This window comes from Puntigrus tetrazona, chromosome 3 (genome assembly GCF_018831695.1).
Source record: "Puntigrus tetrazona isolate hp1 chromosome 3, ASM1883169v1, whole genome shotgun sequence".
NCBI classification, from domain to species: domain Eukaryota; kingdom Metazoa; phylum Chordata; class Actinopteri; order Cypriniformes; family Cyprinidae; genus Puntigrus; species Puntigrus tetrazona.
Window position 1 is genome coordinate 14,002,957 of NC_056701.1, and position 24,383 is coordinate 14,027,339.

General features: G+C 38.3%; 1 protein-coding gene across 2 annotated transcripts; it reads right to left on the minus strand.

Annotated features, from left to right (window-relative positions):
• Positions 1-382: 382 nt before the first annotated feature.
• csnk1da (casein kinase 1, delta a) lies at positions 383-23,114 on the minus strand. 2 transcript variants are annotated; one of them, XM_043233728.1, is made up of 10 exons: positions 22,642-23,114; positions 14,447-14,557; positions 10,826-10,974; positions 10,269-10,497; positions 9,930-10,100; positions 9,402-9,550; positions 9,113-9,284; positions 8,369-8,481; positions 7,291-7,359; positions 383-2,527 (listed from the first exon to the last, which is right to left on the minus strand). In XM_043233728.1, exons 1-9 carry the CDS (start codon positions 22,715-22,717, stop codon positions 7,327-7,329), a joined length of 1,203 nt encoding a protein of 400 aa, XP_043089663.1. In that variant the 5' UTR covers positions 22,718-23,114; the 3' UTR covers positions 383-2,527; positions 7,291-7,326. The 2 variants fall into 2 exon arrangements, with proteins under 2 accessions (XP_043089663.1, XP_043089662.1); XM_043233727.1 differs by lacking the exon at positions 7,291-7,359 and having other exon boundaries at positions 22,642-23,113.
• Between the last annotated feature and the right edge of the window lie 1,269 nt (positions 23,115-24,383).

Consider the following 24,383-nt stretch of genomic DNA (forward strand, 5'->3'; position numbering starts at 1 on the left):
AAATGTCATTAAAGGGTTTTTTTTTTTTTTTTTTTTTGCGAATTTTGAAAGCTCTCTGACCCTACCATAAACAGAAATATAATTAACTCTATAAACGTCCATTAACTCAGCAAATACATCAACGAAATCAATGTGACATTTAAAGCTATGAGAATCATTTTTGTATGCAAAGAAAACTAAAATAACACCTTTGCTCAATGATACATCTCTGCGTCAGTTTTAAAGTCTTAAAGCCTTTGAATCACAAGCCTGAGTAATTAATGACAGAACTGATATTTTTTGGGTGAACTATCCCTTTAAGTAACTGACAGATGTAAATTTTTGGATTAAAGATGTTTCTTAAAAGACATAGTTCATGTAGTCAAAGGGAAAAAAAGACAACTTACAAGTACTTATTAATTTATTTACACATTTTAAAATACACAAATACAGTGGCAATACAAATGAGGAAAAAAATCTTCCAGGGAAGGAAGATTTCCATAATTCCACCTGATACAGCACAGTGTGATGCAGAAGGACTGGCCAAGCAGTCGTGTGTAGAATGAACCAGAAAATGAAAGAGAAATCCATAATAGCTCGATCCCCGACAAAGTGTACTTGTGCCTACATTTAAACAACACCAGTACTGGAGCGGCTGTTTCTGTGAGACCACCAGTGGAGAGAAAGAATTACTAACTTATCAAATCTAGAACGGAACAAAGTCCCTCGCACCTTTCTAAGCACTAGCCTTTTCCCCATACTCACAATACACACACACGCACACACACACACACACACACACGCACGCGCACACACACAGACAGACCGACAGAGGCTATGAAAAAATGGTACTTTGCCATCACTAGAAACATCCTATATACATGACAACAGAATTTAAGAGTTTCACCACTAGCCCCCCCACCCCAAGACTACAGAAAAAGCCTACGCTCTACTATGCTGAATGATATGGACAGGCAGCTCGCCTTCCACGTCCTCTGTGACTTATAGCACCAGTAAGTCAAGGAACCACACTTCTGAAACAAGGGAAAGGTAGTACTAAAAGCATTGATAATACTCAGTAAATAAAGTTGAAGAAAAACAACCTTGCATCTCAATTGTTAAAAGTGTCAGTCAAAAGAAAACGAAAAAAAAAAAACAAATCAGGCATGGCTTAAATGATGGCTGGTGTATTCTCAATGAGACAAGCTGGGCTCGGGGTATCCATTTCCAAATCCAAACACAAATGTTAAAAGAAAACGTGCCCGTTTGTCTCAACATATGCCCCAAGTTGTTCACATTTATAGCCTCGGGTCAAAAAAACGAAGCCCTTTTCTAATTATTCGACTTCCTGCTTTGAATGTCTGTCAACAGTCTTGACCCAACCACGTGTGCCTGCGTTACTGTAAAAGCACTAAGCTTAGTTCAGGGGGTAAAAAGAAACAAACAGAAACATTAATAACATCAACGACTCTACAATACAGGCATTTCACAGCTTTTGAGAAACAAATGAAAAGCATAAGGGAATGCAATAAAACCATTGGGCAAAAAAAAAAAAAAAAAAAAAAAAAAAAGTGATATTGGGCCAGGATAGCTGCAACGAAAACTAAAAACCATCTAAAAAGAGTGTGAATGTGAAACTGTGGGCGTAACTATTTGAACCTTTACTGTTTCTCTGCCTGGCCTTCCGCATAATAAACTACAAAAAACATAAAAAAGGACACTGCCTTCATCCGGTCATATGAACGAACAGGCTTGCAATCGTTCGATTTTTCGAGTTCTGCACATCTCATTAAGCTTAACGCTGTTAAACTAACAAAAAGAGAAAGATTCACCTGCGAAAGACTGTAGCCAGTGTGAAATCAATTTAATCTCTGTTGTACACAAACAAAAAGACAAAAATAAAAGATTACGGTAAGCAAAATGTCAATGGCTATCAGTACAGCTGCATTCCAAGCTGTGTAAAAGTAATTTTTTGCAATAGGAGAGGGTGCGCTGCGCTATCAGAGCTGCTGTACATGGCTTCAGCCAAGACGCTCTGCTTTGCGAAGAGGCCCTTGGACGGCAGGAGGACGGCCCTCTCCTCCTGGGGTGTGTGTGTGTGTGTGTGTGTGTGTGTGTGTGTGTGTGTGTCAGAGGGCCCAAGGCAGCGATGGCCGAAAATCACGCCCCCCGCCCGTCCCTCCCATCTCGCCAGCGATTGTCTGGCAAAAAGTGATGTTAACAAGCACAACCGATGTGCCCACGTGTTTGCTGGAGTAGTGTAGGTAAGGAAATTTGTGTGTTGTGTGTGTGAAAAGAAAAGAAAACCAAAATCTGTCCATCTCTCAAGTTTGCGTGACTCTCAAGTGTTTAATTGCATTGAGAGGAAGGAGGAAATGAAGTCTCTTGTTTCGATTTGATTTGCTGAGGTTGATTTCACATGGTTAGAGGCTGCTGGAGAAGTCCTAGTGCAGATCAGGGCCGTGGTTGGTCTGCTCTTGAGGAGTTGTGGAGGGTCTCATCGAGGTACGGCAGACTGCAGGCCACTTGGGGTGACGCGAGAAAGAGCCTGACGTGGGGAGGAGAGAGACACATCAGTTTCTGCATGCCACGTGAAGTAAACGCAAACTACTGCTGAGAGTGTTTTTTAAAGGTAATTCACACTGCACTGATGGACACAGACTAACGGTACTTGCACACCAAGTCCGAAATTGGCGCAGCTTAAAAAAAAACAAATGAGACCTCACACTGTGTCAATCACATTTACACTGCCTCAAACTTTAAGCCGTGAAAAAACCTGTGTGCTAGGACGAATACAAAAATGTCAGCGTCTGTCGGTGCTGTGTGAACTGGCTTTAACAGCACTATTTTAGTTTGACTATGTTCAAGCAGTCAGTATTTTGGAGTGACAACTGCTAGGTGTGACTCTTTCAAAAAGGATGGGAGAGGATTAGATGATGTCTTCACAGGCATCACCGAATTCTACTGCTTCACAAGCTCTTGCGTAACACCTGTAACCATGACAACAAATAAATGATAAATAAACATGTACTGATTTGAACCACATATACTACGGTTAAAAAGTATGGGCTACTTTTTTTGTTGTTTTAAAAGAATGACCAAAAGTAGTAAAAAACACTAAAACTAGAACGCTGTTAAATAGTTTATGAAATTTGTATTAATATATATTAAATATTTATAATAATTTAGATCTTAGTGACCCTAAACTTAAGCATTGTGTACTTCATGTCAATGATGTGACCGTACGGTCAACTCGTTAAATGGTTTTATTCATAACATAGTAATAGTAACATAGTATGCTACTATTTCGCTGGTAATTCATGAACATTTATGACCGTCCATATTTACTGGTTACAGAAGTCACTTTTTTAAATGAACTGTGAATGATGAATCATATTTAACACTCCAAACAGGACTGACAACCATATTATTCTGCTCCGTGAACATAGCCATTGTTCCCCTATTCCCATGATTCATCCGAGTTTGACTGTATCATGGGAATGACAAAAAGACATTGCGTTTACATCTGGTATAAAGATTAGGCAGTCTGTTATCCAATCACAAGCAGACAGCCTGAAAACTGTAAACAGGGAAGTATCTGGAAAAAAACTGTGTGATGCGTTCACTCTAAGCTAATTACAAGGTGGCCGTAAACGTGATCACGTGTATATAAACACAACAGTACTAAAATAAGTTTAAAAAGATAATGTACAACATTGAATTTTATAGTGCACTTAAACATGCACAAGTGTTTTGGCTGAACTAAGACAGATCTTAATACCAGGCGTAAACGGTCAATTCAGATCTTAGAATCACCATTTTCACATTCATGATGTCATGCCATCATGTCAAGCGTCATCATGAATTTTACCTTTGTGCCCTTAAGATAAGTCGTCATTATCAGCCTGGGACAATTTAACTTCTCAGAGGTGTATGGTTCTTATTAGTAATGCACCAAAGTGTTTTTGTTTTGTTTTTTTAAGGTAAAAAAAAAAAAAAAAATTTTACATATGAACATTTGAATCACAGATTTTCTCTCAACTTTCCAATTACATAATTGTGTTTCTAATCGGTGTTCAAATAAAATTTTAATTATTCAAAAATGTCAATTAATGATAACAGGTTAAGATAAAATTAGCATAATGTGTCTCGCTATAGTCATTTTTTGGTGTCGGTCTATGGGCATGAAATGGCTTTCCTGAGGTTATAAAAAAAAAAAAAAAAAAAAAAAAAAAAAAAAAAAAGGGGGCAGTTTTATTGATGCCTTTCACAGTTGTCGGAGAAAATCAAACATCATTCGCTCAAATGTTTTTAACCTCCAAAAGAAAAAAAACACTTGGCCAAATATTTTTGGTCCATCACTAGTTCTTTCAGGGTATTAACCTGCATGCTTTGAGTCCTAAATATTTTAGGTGGTCCTGGGGCCGTCCTCTGAGCTCCCCCATGGCCTGCCACAGCAGAGAGCATATGGCAAGAGAGGGGGGAACAAGGTTTACAACACCAAACACAAAGGGAGTAACAAAAAAAAAAATGCATACTGTATTTTTTTGTTTCCACTCAGGAACACAAATGGCGGGTTATATTAAGATCTTATATTAAGATCAGAGGAGGGGCGACAGCTAATTATGTCTTGCACCTTCTGATACACAATAAAATCGGAGGTGATTAACTACTAGGTGGGGATACATTTTTCATGATCCTCCGTCAAAGGCAAGGCAGTGCAGGGGGCCCAAGAGGACTCTAGGGCCAATCATGTGACGGCTGCTCTCAAAAGGGTGGGGGGTGAATCCATCTCTGACGTTACAGAGGGAACAAAAGAGCTGAGCCGCTACGCAAATCAGAGACTACCAGTAAACACAATTCATTCAAAGGCACAAACAATAATAAAAGAAGTGAATGAAGGGTTTCTGTAAACTGAGGCCACAAGCAGCAGTTTTACACGTGAACAACTAAAAGCAAAAAAGCTGTAAAGAAGTGTAAAGCTGCATCGATTAAGTTGGTGCAGGAGCACAATCAGGGTGATCACGCTGCATGCCAAGAGAGAGCCAAAACCAAGCACTGGGGGGTTAAAAGACTGACACAGAAAGAGGCATCCACACCCAGGCAACTAGAGGTTATGGATTCATCACAAAGTAGAGTGTAGAAACACACACACTCACAAGCAGAGGGCGCTGCGCAGCACACGATCAAGAGCGCTCTGCTGCACGGCATTTGTGCTTCCTTTCTGCTTCAGCGCCTGGTTTCAAATAAGCTCTCCAACACTAGATTAAACTTATGTTCTCTAAATACATTGATTGTGTTTAGCCTGCTATAGGACAGTTGTGACAGATGGTCTGGTGGGCATACGTGCATATGGGAGCACTATTTATTTATTTTTTAAAATGAAAGCAGAGTGGGCCTCGTGTTTACAACTCTTGATCTGATCAAATCTAAGCACTGGGATATAGAGATGTCGGGCAGAAACTCACTAAAATGACTAAAAGGAATGATAATAGTGCAATTTGCATCAAACCTATCAAGGGTTGAAATTACGCTTTAAACTGTTTTTAATGCAGGGAAATATTTCTAGAGGTTGATACTTGAGCACTATTTTTTGCAAAAATAAGTAAAAGCCCAACCGTCTAGATTCAGCTTAGAGGATAACAGTACTGTCCATCTGTGAGTAACGCATCACATCATCTGGTGTTATGAATTACTTTCTGTGCAAAGATTAAAAATACCACATGAGTCATTAGAGTGGGGCGTGAGGTCTTAAACTGCTAACTGGGATGAAGCCGAAATAAAGTAAGCAAGTATCCCAGGCTATGAATACTGGTGGTTATGGTGAAGCCTTAGATCCATAATTTTTTTCCATTCATTTTCTCCATAGACAATTAAATTAGGAATCGCAATACAAACCAATCAGCCATCTTTGAGATGAATCTGAACGAAGGGTGTAACAATACACTTATTTGTACCAAAAGAATCTTCTGGTTTAACATGCATGTGTAATAAAGAAATGCAGCGCTGTTATAACCACTGCACATGTGGAACATGATTCGAAAGAGTTTCCCCCCAGGATAGGAAAGTACCAGTATCAATATATTTTGACACTGAACACATCTGAAATATAATGCAGAATAACACTGTGATCTGCTGTGAGCTTATGCAAGTTTCTTAAACATAAAACATTTCTGTGTACCTTGACACCCCTAATACTCATTACAAATTCTGACTTGAAGCATAAGTGCTTATATGAATATTTTGTAATCTGACTTGGTACAATAGCGTAAATTTAAAGTGATATTATAATTCGGTTATTAAAGAAATACCTCAAAATTACAATGCTGTCATTAATCTGTAAAAGCTTTGTTCGTCTTTGGAACACAATTTAAGATATTTTAGATGAAAACATTTAGACTGTCCCATTGACTGTGAAAGTAATGAGCACTTAATATGCAGAAAAGTGTGACATCATCAGAAGTGTCAAGCTGGGTTTTTTTGGAGAATAAATGCACTACATAAGCTATGCTGTATCTGCCACACCACAAGGATGCACCATTTTTTCATTCAAACCAAGGCATAAATGACAAACTATCGCTTTTATTTTCATTGCATTCAAAAAGTATTCTCATCACTTCATAACGTTCAGATTAAACCATTGATGGCAGATGGTGCATTCTAACAATGTTTTTCTACACCTAGGCAATGTAATTTTGGCAGTCTAAAGGTTTTTATCAAAAATGTCTTAAATTGTGTTCTGAAAACAAAGCTTGTGTGGATTTGGAGCGACAAGGGGTGATTACTGACCAAACTTTTTATTTAAACAAGAGTATGTGGTAGTTGTGTTGCTGTCAATGGAGTCAGAAAGCTCTCAGATTTAATCAAAAATACTTAAATTTGTGTAGTAAAGACTGGTTTGGAACGACGAATGATCTGAACAAATGATGCCTTGCTTTCATTTACGAAACAAAGCATAGCTTGTAACAGACAAACTGCGTTTGCATAACATTCTTTTAGTAATATATTCACAAGAGAATCTGTTTCTCTATGGAGAAAATGAATGGGGAATTACATCTGGAGCCCGACTGTGGCGCACTGTTTGAATAATACCAACACTTCATTTCAACACTTCAAGAGCCTTTGCTAAACATCTGACTGAATCCAAATTACTGTTAGGAATGAAGTAGTGGAGTCTCTCTTCATTCTGCGTGGTGAGTGATGTGCTGCGTAACAGCCGTACAGCAGTGATGTGAGACAGGGAGTCTATTACTCAGTAAAGGGAAGTGGAGGAGGTACAGGTTTAAAAAAAGACACCCAACTGTCACTCACCCAATGCTGTCTCTCATACCAGAACATGGCGAGCATCTACTTGCCGTGGTGATCATAGGGAATGCTATTCTGAAGTGGGTGGGTGGGTGGTTGGAGGGGGAAACATATTCATTTGTGGTGAAAAAAAAATAAACAACAATGTGGTAAACACTTCAAAATAAATGCGGAACTGAACAGAATCGTTAACAGCAAAATATTCAAATCACCAGAGACTCTCTAGACAGATATATGACTCTGGGCAGCATTTCAAGAATGTGTGACAAGTTCTGAAAAGAACTCTACTCAAATAAGATCCAAAATATGTGGCAGTGGTTACACAATACAGGGCTCAACAATAAAGGATGGTCCGATGGCCCAAGGCCAACGCCTGTGTTTTAACTATCCTTACATTTATAAGTTATGCAACGCTTTGCAAGTGTCACATTTTGGTGTTCTGTGATGTTTGAACAATACTGAACAATTCGTCAGCAATGCACTGATACTTGGCTGTCTGACAGAAATACAGAGAGGGTGATTTGTACTAGTCTTAAAAGAGACATTTAAAAAGATTTTGAAATACAGGAACAAATTCTAAAAACAGTAATAATAAGAACATTTCCTTATTTTTCAAATCTTGATATTATTTACCAGGGTAAAATGACCAGGGTTTATTATGTTTTTACTTTTTGCACATATTATCAACTTCAATATTGCACACAAAATTAAAAGACACACGTGTAGCCCAAAAACACCTCAGAGCAGAGTGCTTTTATAGTGGCATGCTAAAAGCCCCGTAGACCACGATTTCGGCTTCATATCATGCCAGGCCACAGCAGACACAAGCTCCATCTGAGCACTCGTTCAGGGCTATCACTCTCTGTCATCATTTTCATTTGTCTTTCTGCTGGAAAACAGCTGTGGAGGAGTTTGTTTATAAATGTTTTCTAACTAAAGTGATTTCTTTCGTGGTCAAACTTGACTGGAAATGAAGTAAGAATGATTTAAGAGCAGTGGAGCTGGGGCGAGAGACTAACAATGCCGCCAAACACAGGCAAAAGTGTGCACAAATGCAGAGTATTTCATCTCATAACGTTGGTACCTGTGACGTGGACATGCGTGAGGTGTCCTGTCGACCAGTTAGATCAGAGGAGGAAATGTTGACAGGGGCTCCGCGGTGCAATCTCATACTGACCTTCCTCTCTCGCTCCATTCCTGGAAAAAAGACAAAAGGAAGGAAGACACGTGTCATCTAAAGCATGGAAAATGGAGAAAAAAAAAAAAGGACACTGACACCACACGTTGGGTCACGTCCACCTAAACAAAAATCCTTCTGTTTCTTTCCAACGTCTGAACCACAAAATAATTAGACCAAACTGGAAAAACTGCATTGAGGCCCACAGAGAATAAACGTTATTTGAATAAAAAAAACATGAAGTTTACTGGGACTCTGGGGGAGGTGACATATGGTGGGTTTATGAGATTTTGCGCTCTGCTAGTCAAGGCCATACACTTCAAGACCAGCGTCTTACTTATATCTGTGTGTGAACCTCCACCCCTCGATAAAGCAAACGCTAGTAAATTTAAGTCATGTCTAGCAAACATCCTGCTGAGCATAGTAGCTTGCAACCCTTTAACCACTTCCTTTCAGCTAAGGCGACAACAAATGGCAGGAAAGAAAGTAGCTGATGAATAAAAAAATCTTGATGTGAAGCAATGATGGAAAAGAAAAAAAACCTTGTGTGTCTTGCAAAACAAAATAATCTTTATACACAAACAAAAAAGATCTTCAGATGTTTACTTGAGTTAAAAAACAAGCACCGACAGGCAGCAGTCGATGTCTTACCTGTGTGTGAGGTTGGCGTGAGGGGTGTGGGAGGTGCTACTTCTTGCGTTCCTCTGGGTCTACCTGAACTGGAAGGCATCATGCCACGGGCCGCAGGATTTCGCCCATGCCGCAATCTTTCCTCTCGATCCCTCCGCTCTCTCTCAGGATCTTCTGCCGCTCTGTTCGCACCCTGAAAAACACAACACATTAGAAATGAAGCATTACCTATTTAACAGACCCCAATTAAAGCGTAACAATAATTTAAGAAAAACAGCATCCATGCAAAGACTACCAATATGTCACTCACAAATTTGAGCATGTTCCAGTCAAACACGTAGTCGTATGAAAAGCCTTGTCTGTGGAAAAGGTTCCTGAAGAGCTGTCTCAGGTAAGAGTAGTCAGGCTTGTCGTCAAAGCGAAGGGAGCGACAAAAGTTGAGGTATGTGGCAAACTCAGCTGGAAAGCAAAAGGCACATGCAATGAAATAACTTTTGTGGCTTTTAGGCACTTTGGTCAGATTTGAATGAATCAACAACTGTTTAAAACTTAGGGTTGGCAAGATGTTTTTATGGTTTAAAAAAAGAGTCTCACATTTTTCCTAAGGCAGCATTTACTTATTTGATCAAAAACATACCAAAAAAAGCATAAGTGTAAAAATAAATAAATAAATATATATATATATATATATATATATATATATATATATATATATATATATATATATTTTTTTTTTTTTTTTTCCTTTCTTTTCTCTTTCAATGACTCCAATTTGTTCCAATCAGTTTAAGGCTATTGTTTACCTAAAAATTCATTGTATGTAAAAGCAGAAGCTTACATGGGTATCCTTTGCACAGGACTTCAATAGGAGTGGACATTTTCTTCTCACTGATTCGCTCATACTTCTGTCTCTTTGTGGCAGCCTTCAGACCCTGCCATGGCAGAGAGCCCAGGTTGAAGTACATGAGCACATAGCCAAGAGACTCCAAGTCATCTCGTCTGGATTGCTCTGTGAACGAAAACACAGACGATAAACACTGTATGTCATTTCGATGGCCAGACTATAACAGGTGAAGTGGCTTAATCATAAATTGTTTGGGTGATGACAGGTCAGGTCTGAAATCACTAGGAGGTTTTAATATGATATAAGTTTATTCAAAAGATGGTGTCAGGGTACCTATTCCCAAGTGGGTGTTGATGGAAGCGTAGCGAGCAGTGCCAGTCAAGTTTTTGTTCTCGCGATAAGGGATGTGCTGGTGGGTGCGAGCATCTCTGTACTTCTTGGCCAGGCCAAAGTCAATGATGTAAACAAGGTTGCCCTTCTTCCCCAGGCCCATAAGGAAGTTGTCGGGCTTGACATCTCTGTGGATGAAGTTCTTGGAGTGTATGTACTCGATACGGCTGATCTGAGGACAAAACAGGACAGGTTCAGCAGGTCGACTTACTGAATGAAAGACTCCATGCAAACCTAACACACCAATTCAAATAAAACAATGAGTGCATGACAACCGCTGAACAAGCAGTCCTTTCACATTATGCCTCTTGGCACTTAATACTCAGTCAAACACCAAGTGAAAAAGGACACTGGCTGTCCGAGTCAAACAGCTAAAAGGATGACAGTAAAGCTTGTCATGTCACCAGAACACAACATTATCACATCTTGGGTGTCCTATAACAAGAGGCGGGTAGGTTGGAGAGGACAAAGGTTACAGTGATCATGTCTACAAGCCTTACCATCTGGTCAGCCAGAAGAAGAACAGTCTTTAGGCTGAACTTGCGGGAACAGAAGTTGAAGAGATCCTCCAAACTGGGTCCCAGCAGCTCCATTACCATCACATTGTAATCTCCCTCTGCTCCACACCATTTGATTGTTGGGATACCCACTGGAAAAGAAACAATTACCTTTAGAACCAATTAGTACAGATTACTTTTTCTTGTAGAAAGAAATTTGTTTTGTAAAAAGGCATTTTGTGCCAATCGAAGGGATCTTGAAAGTTTAAATTAGAGAACAGACAGGGCTAATACACGTTTGTATCTTTGAAGGACTGACAGAAACTGAAGGTGACCTACAACATAATAGGTGGGGGGTTGGGAGGCCGTTTGTTTCAATAGGGCAGTGATGTGATAAAACCCAGGCAGAGCTTCAGCTTAAGTAAACTGGGGGTCTTGGTTGGTCACCATCAGAAGGGGCTCTAACTCATCAGCCATAAAGCATATACCATCTCTAGGATGACCTTGAAGTGATGCACGAAAAGATATAGGCTGTCAGGGAAAGACAGCTGATACCCAATTAGATCACTTCAAGGGCATTTTTCTGCCCCCCTCTTCCCACTCAGCCACACGTGAACCAGGAAAGGCAACTGTCACAACACTATAATGTCATTTCAATTTGTACCGATACAATGGATGTTGAATACACAATCCTCCAGTTTAACAAAGACGACTCTTTCATGTGACATAATTATAGCCACCAGGTTCAATAAAATGCTCACTTATATTGGCAATTAGTAAATAATTTCGAAACCAAGTTCTATTGAATAAGGCAAGAAAGAAGAAGATGTAACTTTGCAAAAAAACTGTAATAAATAATCGGTCACCATACATATAAAAACGTAAATGGTTTACCATGCCATAATTTTACTGAACAATACTTCATGGTTTTTGCAAGTAAATACTATGAATTACTTTAAACAAAAGTTATTTTAAAAAAAGTTTATTTTTGAGTAATGTATATTAGCATGTTTACATTATCTGTTAATATAGATTTTTTTTTTTTAAAGTGTGGTGTGTTACCCTTCAATCTTTGTGTGTTTGGAGTTCTGGCCATGTTTTACAGACAGGACACCTACGATTAACTGATTAAACATGTGGCTTTCTATATCTCCATCCATCATGGTGGTTATCGGCACCATCTACCCCACGCAGCAGTTCTCAGTACTTTAAATAAAAATTATTTAAGAATTACATTTTTGCAAGTAAAACACCTGAGTGATACCCGACACAATGTCACAGTATTATTTTAATTAAAAATTTTTTTTTTATTACAGTCAACTTCTGGCATCCACAGCTACTTTCCCCCCCAACGTAACTGTATTGGCATATATTTTACAGTATAATGACTGTTTTCAAACAGGTTTCTTGAACGCCATTCATTTAGACAACGAGATATCCTAGTCAAGCCTATGATTTTCTTTTTTTTTTTTTTTTTTTTTTCAGGATTATCAAGGAGAGGAAGCGACAGAGGGTTCAGCAGAGTCCTGGTAGGTCAGAGATCTCTCGGCAGCTGCTGTCGTGTCTACGGCTGTGTGCACCCCGAGCCTGGCCGATGCCTTCAACAACACATAGCTTTTGCCGTTCAGCACTTTCCAGAAATCCTCCTCCAGGTCAGCTATTCCTGCGCAAACTCAGGAGGTTAAATATATCTCCTGTTCTGAGCCGTCCAAGCACGCCTTTCCATTCTCACATCAGGACATCTCTGACACGGTCTATATTAATAGGAATTAAAATAGAAAAATGCCAAGCCTTGTGCTTCTCCATGTATGGACTCGAAAACGACTGCAACTGTGCTGCTAAAACATGCAGGAACAACAACATACGAAAAGAAACGGCATAAAAGGTTGCCTTGCTACCTACAGCGCGTGTGCAGGTGCCCGCACCTTTCTGGATATAAAGTTATCAGTGCGTACGCTTGTTCATGCTGTGCTAAATAAGGCTGCGAGTGGTGCAAGAGACCCAGTTAGGAGATGGAATGCACAGGGCCGGCCCCTCCCCCCCCAAACCCACTCCCCTCCGCACGCACCATCTGGCCCGAGGACCATGTGATCACAGAGAGCACAAGCGCTGAGAGGGAGGCTCACTCACAATGTCGTTCTGTCGAGGCACGGATGCCATCGCAACGTTTGGCCGCCGCGGAGCGAACGTCATGCATGCTCGGTCATGCTGGGAACGAGTGAACAAACCAGAGCGTGTTTGTGCCACAGAGTGACACAGACGACACACTTTTGCTGCTGGCACCGTAAAACACCCCTGACAGGATTGTCATAAAGCTATCGAGAATAAAAGCAATTGGGGACGAACCCAGCTGGGGCCGGTAGGGGGGACGCATCCTCCAGGCACCTCATGTATATTCATAAACCATCACCATACATTACAACAGAGCCAAAATTTCAACAATAGCTTATCTTGTTTAAAAAAATTTTTTAATCATTTGACAAAAGCTATTCTATTGTGACTGACTACAGGACAATAACAACAGATACAAATTGCCTACTTCCTTCACATACACAATATAACCAACGAGAAGACGATTCATGGTGGTGACAGAATGCTGTGAGTAGTTTGAGGTCTAATAATGCCACTCTCATTGGAGAAGGAAGTGTTGACTCACTGAATGATGAAGTGAGGGAAACTGGTCACGATTGGTTTGCCGCCCACTGCTGCTACAGTATTCTGTAACACCATCTAAGAAACGGAGATCCTGCGAACTACACCTTACCTCCAGAGAACGCTCTGACTCAAACCAATTACTCAGGTGCTCATCAAAAGTACAAGCCAACATAACATGGTCATAATTTACAGAGGCTTTTAAAGGCTAATTTTACTAACCAGGGCTCAACAGAAAGGACATCCAGCAGCTCCTGTTTTAAATTTCCACTGGCCCCAGCACATAATGACCCATTTTTATCTATACAAAGTTTTTTCAAATAAATGCAGTAGTTTTTAACCTTCCATTCTGGGGAAGAAAAAAAATTTAACTGTACAACGGTTTCCACAAATTATTAAGCAGCTCACTTGTTTTTAAAGCTAACAATAGGAACAAAATTAGCATCAAATCGGTATGCTACGATTCCTGAAGGATGTGTGACACTGAAGACAGAAGTAATGGCAGTTGAAAATAAACATTTACAGCAGGGAAACAACTTGTATTTTATAGAGGTTAAAAGTTGAAGCTATTTAAAAATCTAATAATTTTACAATATCACAGTTTTAACTGTATATCTGCTCAAATAAATGCTGCCTAGGTGAGCGTAAAAAGCGTCTTTCAAATATTTAAATTACCAACCCAAATACTTTGAATGGCAATATGCATTTTTATATTTCCATAATGTTTTTTTGGTTTAATATATTTATTTAATTTTATTTATTCCTGTTTAAATTACCAAAAAAAAGAGGAAATAATAAGGTTAACATCAAATATTTAATAAAATATTAAATATGAAATACAGTAAGTAGTATACAGGTTCTTAAGTACGCGGCAGCAGTGTGAGGTGTGTAAGTCTGACTCATAGTTCAGTGTTAATGGAGAAGCCGGATGGAGACCACAAGGAGCTACTGACTGAGTGTGGAAACACGTACCGCCTCCTTGCATCATCTTGTAGATCTTGCTCTCGATGTGCAGCTGTGGGTGCTTCGTTTTCACACATTCTAGCTTGATGGCTACTTCTTCCCCCACGGAGATGTCTGTGCCTGAAAAATCAGAAAAGAGTGGAGACAGAAGTCAATAAAACTATAAATAACCAAAGCGAAAAGCGGATAGTAGATGGAGAAATCTCTAAAGTAGGGAGCTTTTGCAAAAAATATCTGCTCATGTACCTGTGACGTACAATACACGCACACATGAGCATGAGAACAATAAATCCACTCAACTAGAGAGGCTTTGCAGTGTCTAAATACACTTTAGCTTCCAGTGCATTATGAGTCATTGGGACACAATTAAATATAACCAAAAAAATATAATGAATATGCAGGCCCAGTATGATATATATATATAAAAAAAAATCTACATATCTAAGGTTGACTCATGTATGCAGCTTTCCAGCATGAGGGAGTGGGCACAATTATCTACGCGTACTGCTATACCACCTCCTTTCCGGCCCACCATCTGCCTCAACTCAACTCCTGAGCAGAGGATGCTGAAAATCATCCCGAGTCATCTGCTGTAAGAGACACCCAGTGAAACATAAAAGGAGAACGACAAGGCTGTGGCATTCCCAAGGACTAGGCTATGGGTATGTGTTGCGCCTGAGGGATGTGACATGAAAGGCAGGATGAATGAGCAGGTTTATATAAAAAAAAAAAATAAAAAAAAAAACTCAAGTCCTGTTCACACAAAAGAGCGATAACTATAAAGACAGCTTTAAAAGTAACGATATTACATTACGATATTTAATTCTAAGCGCATGCTTGTCTGCTGCTTTAAATTCAGGAATAGCAGGATGGATAGCAGGATGGATTCTAATTGGGTGTCAATGTTTGTATTGTTCATCAGCTGGAAAAAGTAGCATACAGGCTCTTATGTGGCAGCAGTGTAAGGCGTGCAAGTTTGACTCATAGTTCTGTTTTAATATTCATGGCAAGATGAAATTTCAATTTCACAATTCAGTTTATAATTACATTTATATTATATATACACATATGCAAATGAACCAAGAGCTGCGACAAGAGCAAATATTCATTTACACACATTCAATTATAACAAATGGGACTAGTAATAGTAGTAGTTCTGGAAAAATTAGCAAAAGTTACAATTAGACACTTAAAATATTCAAAACAATAACCCGAGAGAAAAAAAATCCAGCCACATGACTGCACAACTAATTAACCTCGTGTGCTTTAAAATATAATGTATTACAAGTCCTGAGGCTATTCATACAGAATGTGTTTTTGCACTGAAAACAAGACAGGGCAGTGGAATGGGAAAAAATGCAAGGTTAAATGACATAAGTTGAACTCTTTAACTTGAGTTTTTCCCAAAAAATTTTCAGAAAGCACCGCTCAGTATTCTGCTTAATGAATGTGCTTCTGCTCATATAGTATCCTACTGCTCATGTTAAAAGTTCGCACAAAGAGCAAAGCTAAAAAGAAGAGTTCACTAAAATAACGCGTCAATTGCACATTTCTATGTAGCGTACTTGTTCCTGTTTGCAATAGCACTACTGTGGTGTAACATGCTGTAACACAGCTGACTCTACCCATGTTCATTCAGAGTCTAACAGTTAACAAGCGCATTTAAATAACGCAATGCAAAATAATAATAATAATAATAATAATAATAATAATAATATGAAAGAATTAGTAAATGTTGCAATTAACATTAACCAAGATTAATAAATGAATTAATAAACTATTGTTCATTCTTAGTTCATATTAACTGTAGTAGTTATCCAAGTTAACAAATTAACCATATTGTAAAGTGTTAACATTATTAAAATAAATTCTGTCTAGTTTTCTTAATTTCAGTAAAAATGTAGTTATTTTATAGGCTTGTTTTTTTTATTCAGTATCATTAAAATTGTGTTAATTTAAAAAGTATTTCAAAATGACATTATATTATTTAATAAAATAATAAATAAGAATTACAAAGCGCTTTCCATTTTGGTCAATTACATCTATATGTTGTTTGGTCCAGAATTGACTTTGGTGCATCCCTAGGCATTTGTAAAGTTTTGTTTCATTGTTTTTGTGGTCTTCTAAAAAAAAACAAAAAGGCCAATTCACCTTTTGCAGAGATAATACAATAGTCATTATGGCTATGACATAATATGACAAATTGCCAACATCTTAAGCTAAATAGGTGGTGATGAGCGTTACATCAACTTATTTGCTCACCTCAATCTTCTCACGGTCAAACACTCCTCCACAAGAGAGAAAGTGAATATGACGTGTAAAGCTCAACTTCGAACACTTCCAGTAACATAAATCATATACTAACATTCATCAGAATGGTAAGAAAATAATTTATAGCTAGCACATCACAGCATAAATGATTAAACCAGATTACATGCAGACTGTAACCAACAACTTCAAATGTAAAAAAAAAAAAAAAAAAAAAAAAACACTGTGCAATTAGCACAAATAGTGTACATATCAGATCCTGTTGATGCATGTGCCAGGACGTTTCTCTAGAACTCATTTTCTAAATATGGTTTAAAATGTTGGATGTGCAAGCGGTTTATTTTTTACAGGTTATACAAGTGCTGTACCAGGACCATGCCGCAGTGGAGCTGGATCCGGTACGTTCCTGTTCAAACTCATCCATACGCATATCATGTATATATTTCCAGCCACGGAGCTTCCTGAATTACCATGATCTATTTCCACTTCGAAAAGACACTCTAAGAGACAAGCAGTACCAGCTTCACAGGACACACTCTCTACAAAGCCATCACCTGTCATGGCTCGTGGAAAATGGCAAGCTAGCTGAACAGGCTAACTGCTTAGATGTGCCCATATGACATGGCTCTGGACATTGTGACTCATTTCAATCACAGCTGTAGTGGATTTCCCACAGCCCCTGAAACTTTAAACCCACCCTGTGGGTACTGCCGCGTGAAGAGTGGTATAACAATCAATAACTGTCAATACCATAGTGCTCTTCAACCCTTCTCCTGAAAATAAAATAAACTGGCCAAAGCTGCTAATGCATGAGCTGCCCAACACAATCAGCTTAATGAAGCTACACATTACAGATCATCGAATATACAATGGTGGGTCAAAAAAATGCATGAAGGAACAACTGCTCTCACAGTCGGAAAGCTACAGAAACACACTATCAAAAAAAAAAAAACACTACTTTGATTTTTTTTGAGGACATAATACAAATTTGTGGGAAAAGATATTTTGCAAATGAACAGTATGTGAGAAAACTTGTATTCAGAAGAACTTTCTCATGTTTCATGTTCTCATGAAGCCTACTGCAAGCACTATAACTCTACTTTTTGTCTTATGTGGCTTGTAGAAAGATTTTGGTAAACCAAGAGCTTTTTGGGTTTAAAATTAATACCTTCTCATTTTCCTTTTTTAATGGAAGCAGACAAACAGGTGTCAACCTACAGGCTTTGAATCTGCGTTTTGCAATGCATAGCCTATAGGTAACCTGACCACCTCTTATGAAATGAGAAGCGTTTTGTTACAAAATTAAACAATCGCCATAACCATCATGACAGGAATCAGTGAAAATTAATCTGGTAGACATCCTCGCCTAAAACGAGCATGTCTGTTTCATATGCTAATCAATAGTGAGGATCTGTATGCAAAAAAATAAATAGTCAGGCAATTGTAAGGAGCTGTTCTTATCTATCCTTACATTCAATAAAAGCTAGAGAGATATCAAAATAGAATTGAAGTAGGCACATGGCAAGATATGAAAAAAAAAAAAAAAAAAAAAAGGTGATGATCTTGAAAAAACAACATGCTATGCTGACTTTGGCTTACAACACTGTCTTTCTGCATCATGTTCAGATTAGATTAGGTCTTGCCCAAATATACCACAACATTTAAAACATTGGTAAAGATGCAGTAAAATTGAAACAACGACAGATCTTTTATTTCATAATGTGACATGCATTTGAGTGTAACGAATCATCAGAAAGTAAAAATGGACAACAAATCAAAAAATCGTCCCTTTTATCATCCCTATTATACTGTATACAGCACCAAATAAGTCAAGGCATCACAAGTTTCCAAAAGAGTTACCATTACCACAATTCTTCAAGTAACCTCAAAATTTTGCCAACTCAGCTTAAAACCTGAGCAAATCCCTGTGCGGCCTGAGACTGGAATATTTTAAAAGGTTCCTGCCAGGATTTACTGCTGTTTGTCAGTGTGCACAGCTACTCACATCAGCCCCATTTCCATCTAAATTGAACAGAGCCCGTTGTTGGGCATAGTGAGATTTTCCCGTCACACACGAGTGAGACCAGGCTGCAGAGCTCTGATTGTCCTGTCTTTTTTAGCCTCGCATTACGAGCGCATTCACAGGAAACGAGGAACAGCTACACATCAGACACATTAAAGGCACATTACTATAATGAACATGAGCAAAGCCTAGACACCTGATCAGGTTTGTCACAAAGAGTCCTGGCTAGGCCCATGCAAACGAACAAGGATGCTTTCAAACATTTTTCAAATTAACCCAGTCTGACTCGCTTGTTTTATTTGACACGGCCAAAATCAAGGCGAGTGGTGCATTTTATATTGCGCATTTCTCTGTACAACATCTCTGTCCTTTGATCTTTTCGCATTTCATGCCTCTATAAACGTGTTACACCACCGGTGAATCAAAGACGGCAAAGATATGTAGAGTGGAATTTGATTTGCCTGGGCACATTCAGCAGAGAATGTTCTTCTTCCCATACATACTGACAGCACAGAGAACATGTTCAGACACATCCAACACATCAGTAAACACTACACGAGCCCATCCTTAACACAGCTGTCCACATGCACATGGTTCAACAGGGAATGACACAAATGACTAACACCCTTGCTGACTTTCCGTTCATTGCATATCAACCATGGTTTTGAGCTCTTGAGCCTTTTCTTTTCATCTGCTTGAATATCTGGTTCCTTCGTAGCAATCTCTGCTCAATTTTCTCCCTTTAAGATAAAAGTGCAATCATTTCCTGGGGAAGCCTTCCATGATGTAATCTTGGAGATCAATAAGAGTCTGCCGCCCCCCAATGCAGGCAGCTGGCATATTTCTCAACCCCCATCCCGCACACCAGGCCCAGGGCCCTCCGGAGGGATCGAGGGTTCGAGCCTTAGCCTGTCTGGAGAACAAATTGGTTGCACTCATCTCATTCATGTGCATATGCTCAAATTCACTTTGCGTGACCACGAGCTTGTTGGTTTGTGCAGTGCAGAGACAGATGGATACTCATGTTGCAGTGTTGAGATTCAATTCATTAGTGAGAGATCTGCTAAATAAGCATCTCTGGTAAATGAGAGAACAGCATGTTAAAGCAGTGTGGGTCTAATACCTGTTCAGCTAAACAATAAGAAGAGATTTATGACAACACCGGGTGTTAAACAACAATCACACAGCATGTGGAAAAAGTGTTCTACTGGGATAAAAACCTAGTAACAAATCTGGACCAATTCCAAAAAGTCAATTATTTTTATGCTATGTCTGATAACTGACAAATGGCTGATGATAATATTATTAATATTATTACTATTACTACTACTACTACTACTACTACTACTACAACATACTATTTGGACTAAGCTAAAAATAATACTAATTAATTATTAAAATGAATAAGACATTAGATGACAGCAAAGCTAACCTAAATATATATATTTTTTATTTTAAATTCTGGGGTTAGTAAACATAGGTTTCTTACACTCTCCAATGGACGAAATTAACAATCAACATTTTAAAGCAACTACTTTCTAAATATAATTTGAGACATTTACTCATGTGACGTTAAAGCTATATTCTCAGCAGCCATTACCCCAGTCTACAGCATCCCATGATCCTTCAGAAATCATTATAATGTCCTTATTTACTCCTCAGGATACATTTCTTAATATTATCATTGATGAAAACAGCTGTCCTGCTTAATTATTTGTGTGTGCATGTGTGTGTGGGGGGGGATTCTTTGATTCTATTAATAAATATAATGATTTATTAATAAATAATGGTTTTAAAAGGGCTTTTATTTAACTTTTTATAATATTAAATGCTTAATAAAAAATATTACAGTGGCAAAAAACAATTTAGAAGCTGTTTACTGAAGACAGTGGAAAAACATTGTGCCACTAAAAGCACTCTCTCTCGTCTGCATGATTTAACAAGCCACAAGAAATGTTTTCATGAGAGCTCTGCGAATATTTCCCCTTGTCTGGTTGACACAGGCAGGCTGGTGTTGCACTTTTTAAGAGGCTTGGTACAGAGACCATGTGTTGTTGATCAGGTCAGTACGGCCTCCTTCAGCCCCAGCTGGAGTTTGTCATGCTCTGCCTTCCCAGGTGTGGGGATATTGGGAGTCTTTACATAAGCCCCTTAGTGAGTACATGAACACGGCTGTTTCCAGTACACCAGCTGAATCACCACTGTTGCATAACAACATTTAGGTACTTGGTAATTCACACACTTGGATTATACTATTGACCATTAACACCGCAGCGGCATGCACAAGATGTGCAACCCAACTCTAAAGTTCACTGATAGTGCCATCCTGAAGCAAACAAAAACAAAAAACTCAAGTTTTTATGTAAACAGCCACACGAAAATCCTTCTTCCTCTTCCAAACTTCAATGGACTTCTGCAACAAAAAAAAACAAACATTTCGCAAGACGCACTGGGCGGCTTATCCATTTAGATTTAGGATCTTGCTTTGGAACTAGTGGCTGTTTAAGACGTTTCTGGAGAGAAGTACAGAGAGAAGGAGTGGAGTATTTCTCCACCAAAGTACTGCAGAGAACGTATCATAATAAACACAACTCCGGCCAGCGATGAGATCACCGCACACAACTCCAACTGCGAACCGAAAACGAAGGAGTTGAGCAAGAGCACAAAGCACATCAAACCACAAGAAACCATATGCATCCCATATCGCAATGCAAAAATTTCAAAAATAAAAGCCTGTGCAGGAGGCTTCAAAAGAAATTGGTACTAAGCCCGAGATCATATATATAATAACTTTAATAACTTCATTGTGATGACATAAGACCTTACAAGTAAGGTACATTAAAGGCAGCTGCCTACAACAATACTAGTTGCCTTAGGCCCCCAAAACTAATGACGAAAGCAAATATTACATCACCAGCTCTTTTCACAAGACCCTGTGGAAGTTAAGTTGAAACTTGCACGCGAAGGGAACTTGCCAATTGTGCAAGCTGAGCATAACGGGCCTTTTATAAAAGTTCTCGTAATTAAAGACCTCTATAGCAACATGTAGTAACAACTCAGAAGTTGCACACAGAATGCCGTGCCAATGCTATATCGCCGTTTACTTTCGACAAATTCATTTTACTTCCTCTACTGTCAGACGTGCATGACCTGACAAATCAGACAACAAAAATACAGAGGAAAATACAACATGCAGCGTGACAAAGCCTTAAAAAGAGCGAGTTGGCTGACATCCTGAAGATATTAGATGCTTAAGACAACACACAGGCTTGACTCGCCATATGATTGTCTGTTACAGGATATTCCAGGACATTACAATAACACCTTTCAAATGTGAGTCTCCTACAACACATATTTTATACAAATTACGAACATGACACAATGACAGAAGATTATAATACAGCTGACAGTTCAGCAAACAAAATTCAGAACAGTGTATTCAGGAAAGACAGAGATGAATTACGTCTAAATCGATCTGGGACTTACAGTTTCTCCAGGGTTTGTTTAATAATAATAATAGTACAAATGCTTTCAAACAACAGTTTTCTAGATTCCTGACCAAATTTCTAATAATATGAAGTCTCCAAAGCTGCTAAGGCTGGACTGTATTCCCACTCAAGAAAAGCACCGTATGAGGTAACATTCGTAACAATATTTATTTGCGAACAAATAAGGGACTAATCTCCAGTTCCTGTCGTGTTAAACTAGCTGGCTACCCGTTTAAATATCGGTGGTTAGTGGGGGTTTTCTGCTGCTCAAGCTACACTGAATAGGACTCTCAAGAGCAGCTGACTGAGGGACGCTGGGAATCCATTTGACGTTTCAAAACAAAATATGGTGTGCACCTTTATCAAACTGACAGAAAATACCGACTCTCTCAAAAAACGAATAAATAAAAGGAACAGCTACTTACCCAAATAAATGTCACCAAAGGATCCTGAACCAATTTTCCTTCCCAGTCTGTATCGGTTTCCTACTCTCAGTTCCATGGTAAATGGCTAAATAACAAAGCTAGCGACGAAGCTAGCTTTAACGGGAGCAGTTGAAATGATATATGTTCGGAGTGTTTAATAAAAGCAACGAAAACACGTTCTTTGTTACCCGTCTATTCTTCCGTCTCTCCTGGCCAGAATCCCCTTATACAGCCTGCTAGCTTGCTAATTCCCTTCACAGTAACTACCCAGTTTTCACCAGTCGTTTCCTAACATTCCGAATCGGGAAATATCAAAATATTAGGCTTATTAAAAAGAGCAAAGTGTGAACTTTATGCTCCACTAATTTTCACCCTGAAAATAGTCTGTTTAAAAAAGGATGAAGGCGGATTTTGAGAACAGCTCCCTCCTCGTCCCGCTGGCCCAGGAACTACCATTGACTCTCTGTGTATCTACTACAACAGACGCTCCATCAGCGCGTAATCCAGCCGAGCGCCCTGACGTCACTTCCCCTAGCAACAGACGGCCACTGGAAAATCTTGAAAAACGGTCGAGGCAACATTTTATTTTATTTCTTTTTTTACTATTATTATTACTTTTTCGTTTCGTTTTGCTAATATTATTTAATTTATTGTTTTTATTTAATGTAATGCTGTTTAATTTTATTTATTTTTTATTATTATTGTATTGGGGGTTTTTTTATTAAAAAGAAAAAGTCTTAGTTTGTACTTACAAATGTGTAAATATGTATTATATATACATATAATATAAAATATATATAAAATCTCAACTGACTTAAAAAAATATATATATATATATATATTTTTTTTTTTTTTTTTTTTTTTTTTTTTTTGTTAAATCGGTTGAGATTTTGAAATATACGTAATCGTAGTTAGATTAATACATGAAGAATGTTTATTGACAGTTAGTTTTATTAGTGATATTCACTAATAAACCCAGGCGATGCGCGGGGATGTAAATAATTGTGTGTAAATAAACGTGTGACCGTGCAGGGCCACAAATTTTAAAATTGACATTTGTGTATCATCGGAAAGTTGAATAAAAAAGCTTCCCATGGATTTATGGTTTGTTAGGACAGGACAATATTTGGCTGAGATAAAAATATTTGAAAATCTGGAATCTGAGAAAATTGCCTTTGTTTTTAGAGATGTGTCTTACTAATCATTTATGGTAGGAAATCTTAAAATATCTTTATGGAACGTGCTATTTACTTTATACCCATGATTTTTGGCATAAAAATGTAAGTAATAATTTTTACCCAATGTATTGTTGGTTACTGCTATAAATACCCATGCAAAGACTGGTTTTGTGATCCAGGGTCACATACAATAAAAGTCAACTATATGTTATTGCTGATTTATTGTTTCTCTGTTGCAGTCTGCTTAGTTAAGCACTGAAAATGACATCTGCTGGTGTTCACTGGGTGTGTTCCTGGTGATGTTTCAGGAAGACTACTTGCAGAACCAGTTTTTGAAGTCGAAACTTCTGTTAAACACATAACTGACATCTTATCTGTCTTTATGCAATCAAATGAAAATAAATTTGAGAAGCAGATCAAAATGATGATGCATTAGTTACTGGAAACAACCATGAAAAGAATATTTATTGAGATTAAAGTGCTTTATTTCCTTTGTTTATTGTTTATTATTATTAAAATACATTTATAATCATGTAAATTTCGTTTGGCTTACACAAGCAAAGC

Coding starts and splice junctions, on each gene's coding strand:
- csnk1da (XM_043233727.1), bottom strand. CDS start 22,717: ATGGAACTGAGAGTAGGAAACCGATACAGACTGGGAAGGAAAATTGGT. Junction 14,558..22,641: donor CTTTGGTGACATTTATTTGG/GTAAGTAGCTGT, acceptor CTGATTTTTCAG/GCACAGACATCTCCGTGGGG. Junction 2,528..8,368: donor CACGCATGTCCACGTCACAG/GTACCAACGTTA, acceptor TCCCCACGTCAG/GCTCTTTCTCGCGTCACCCC.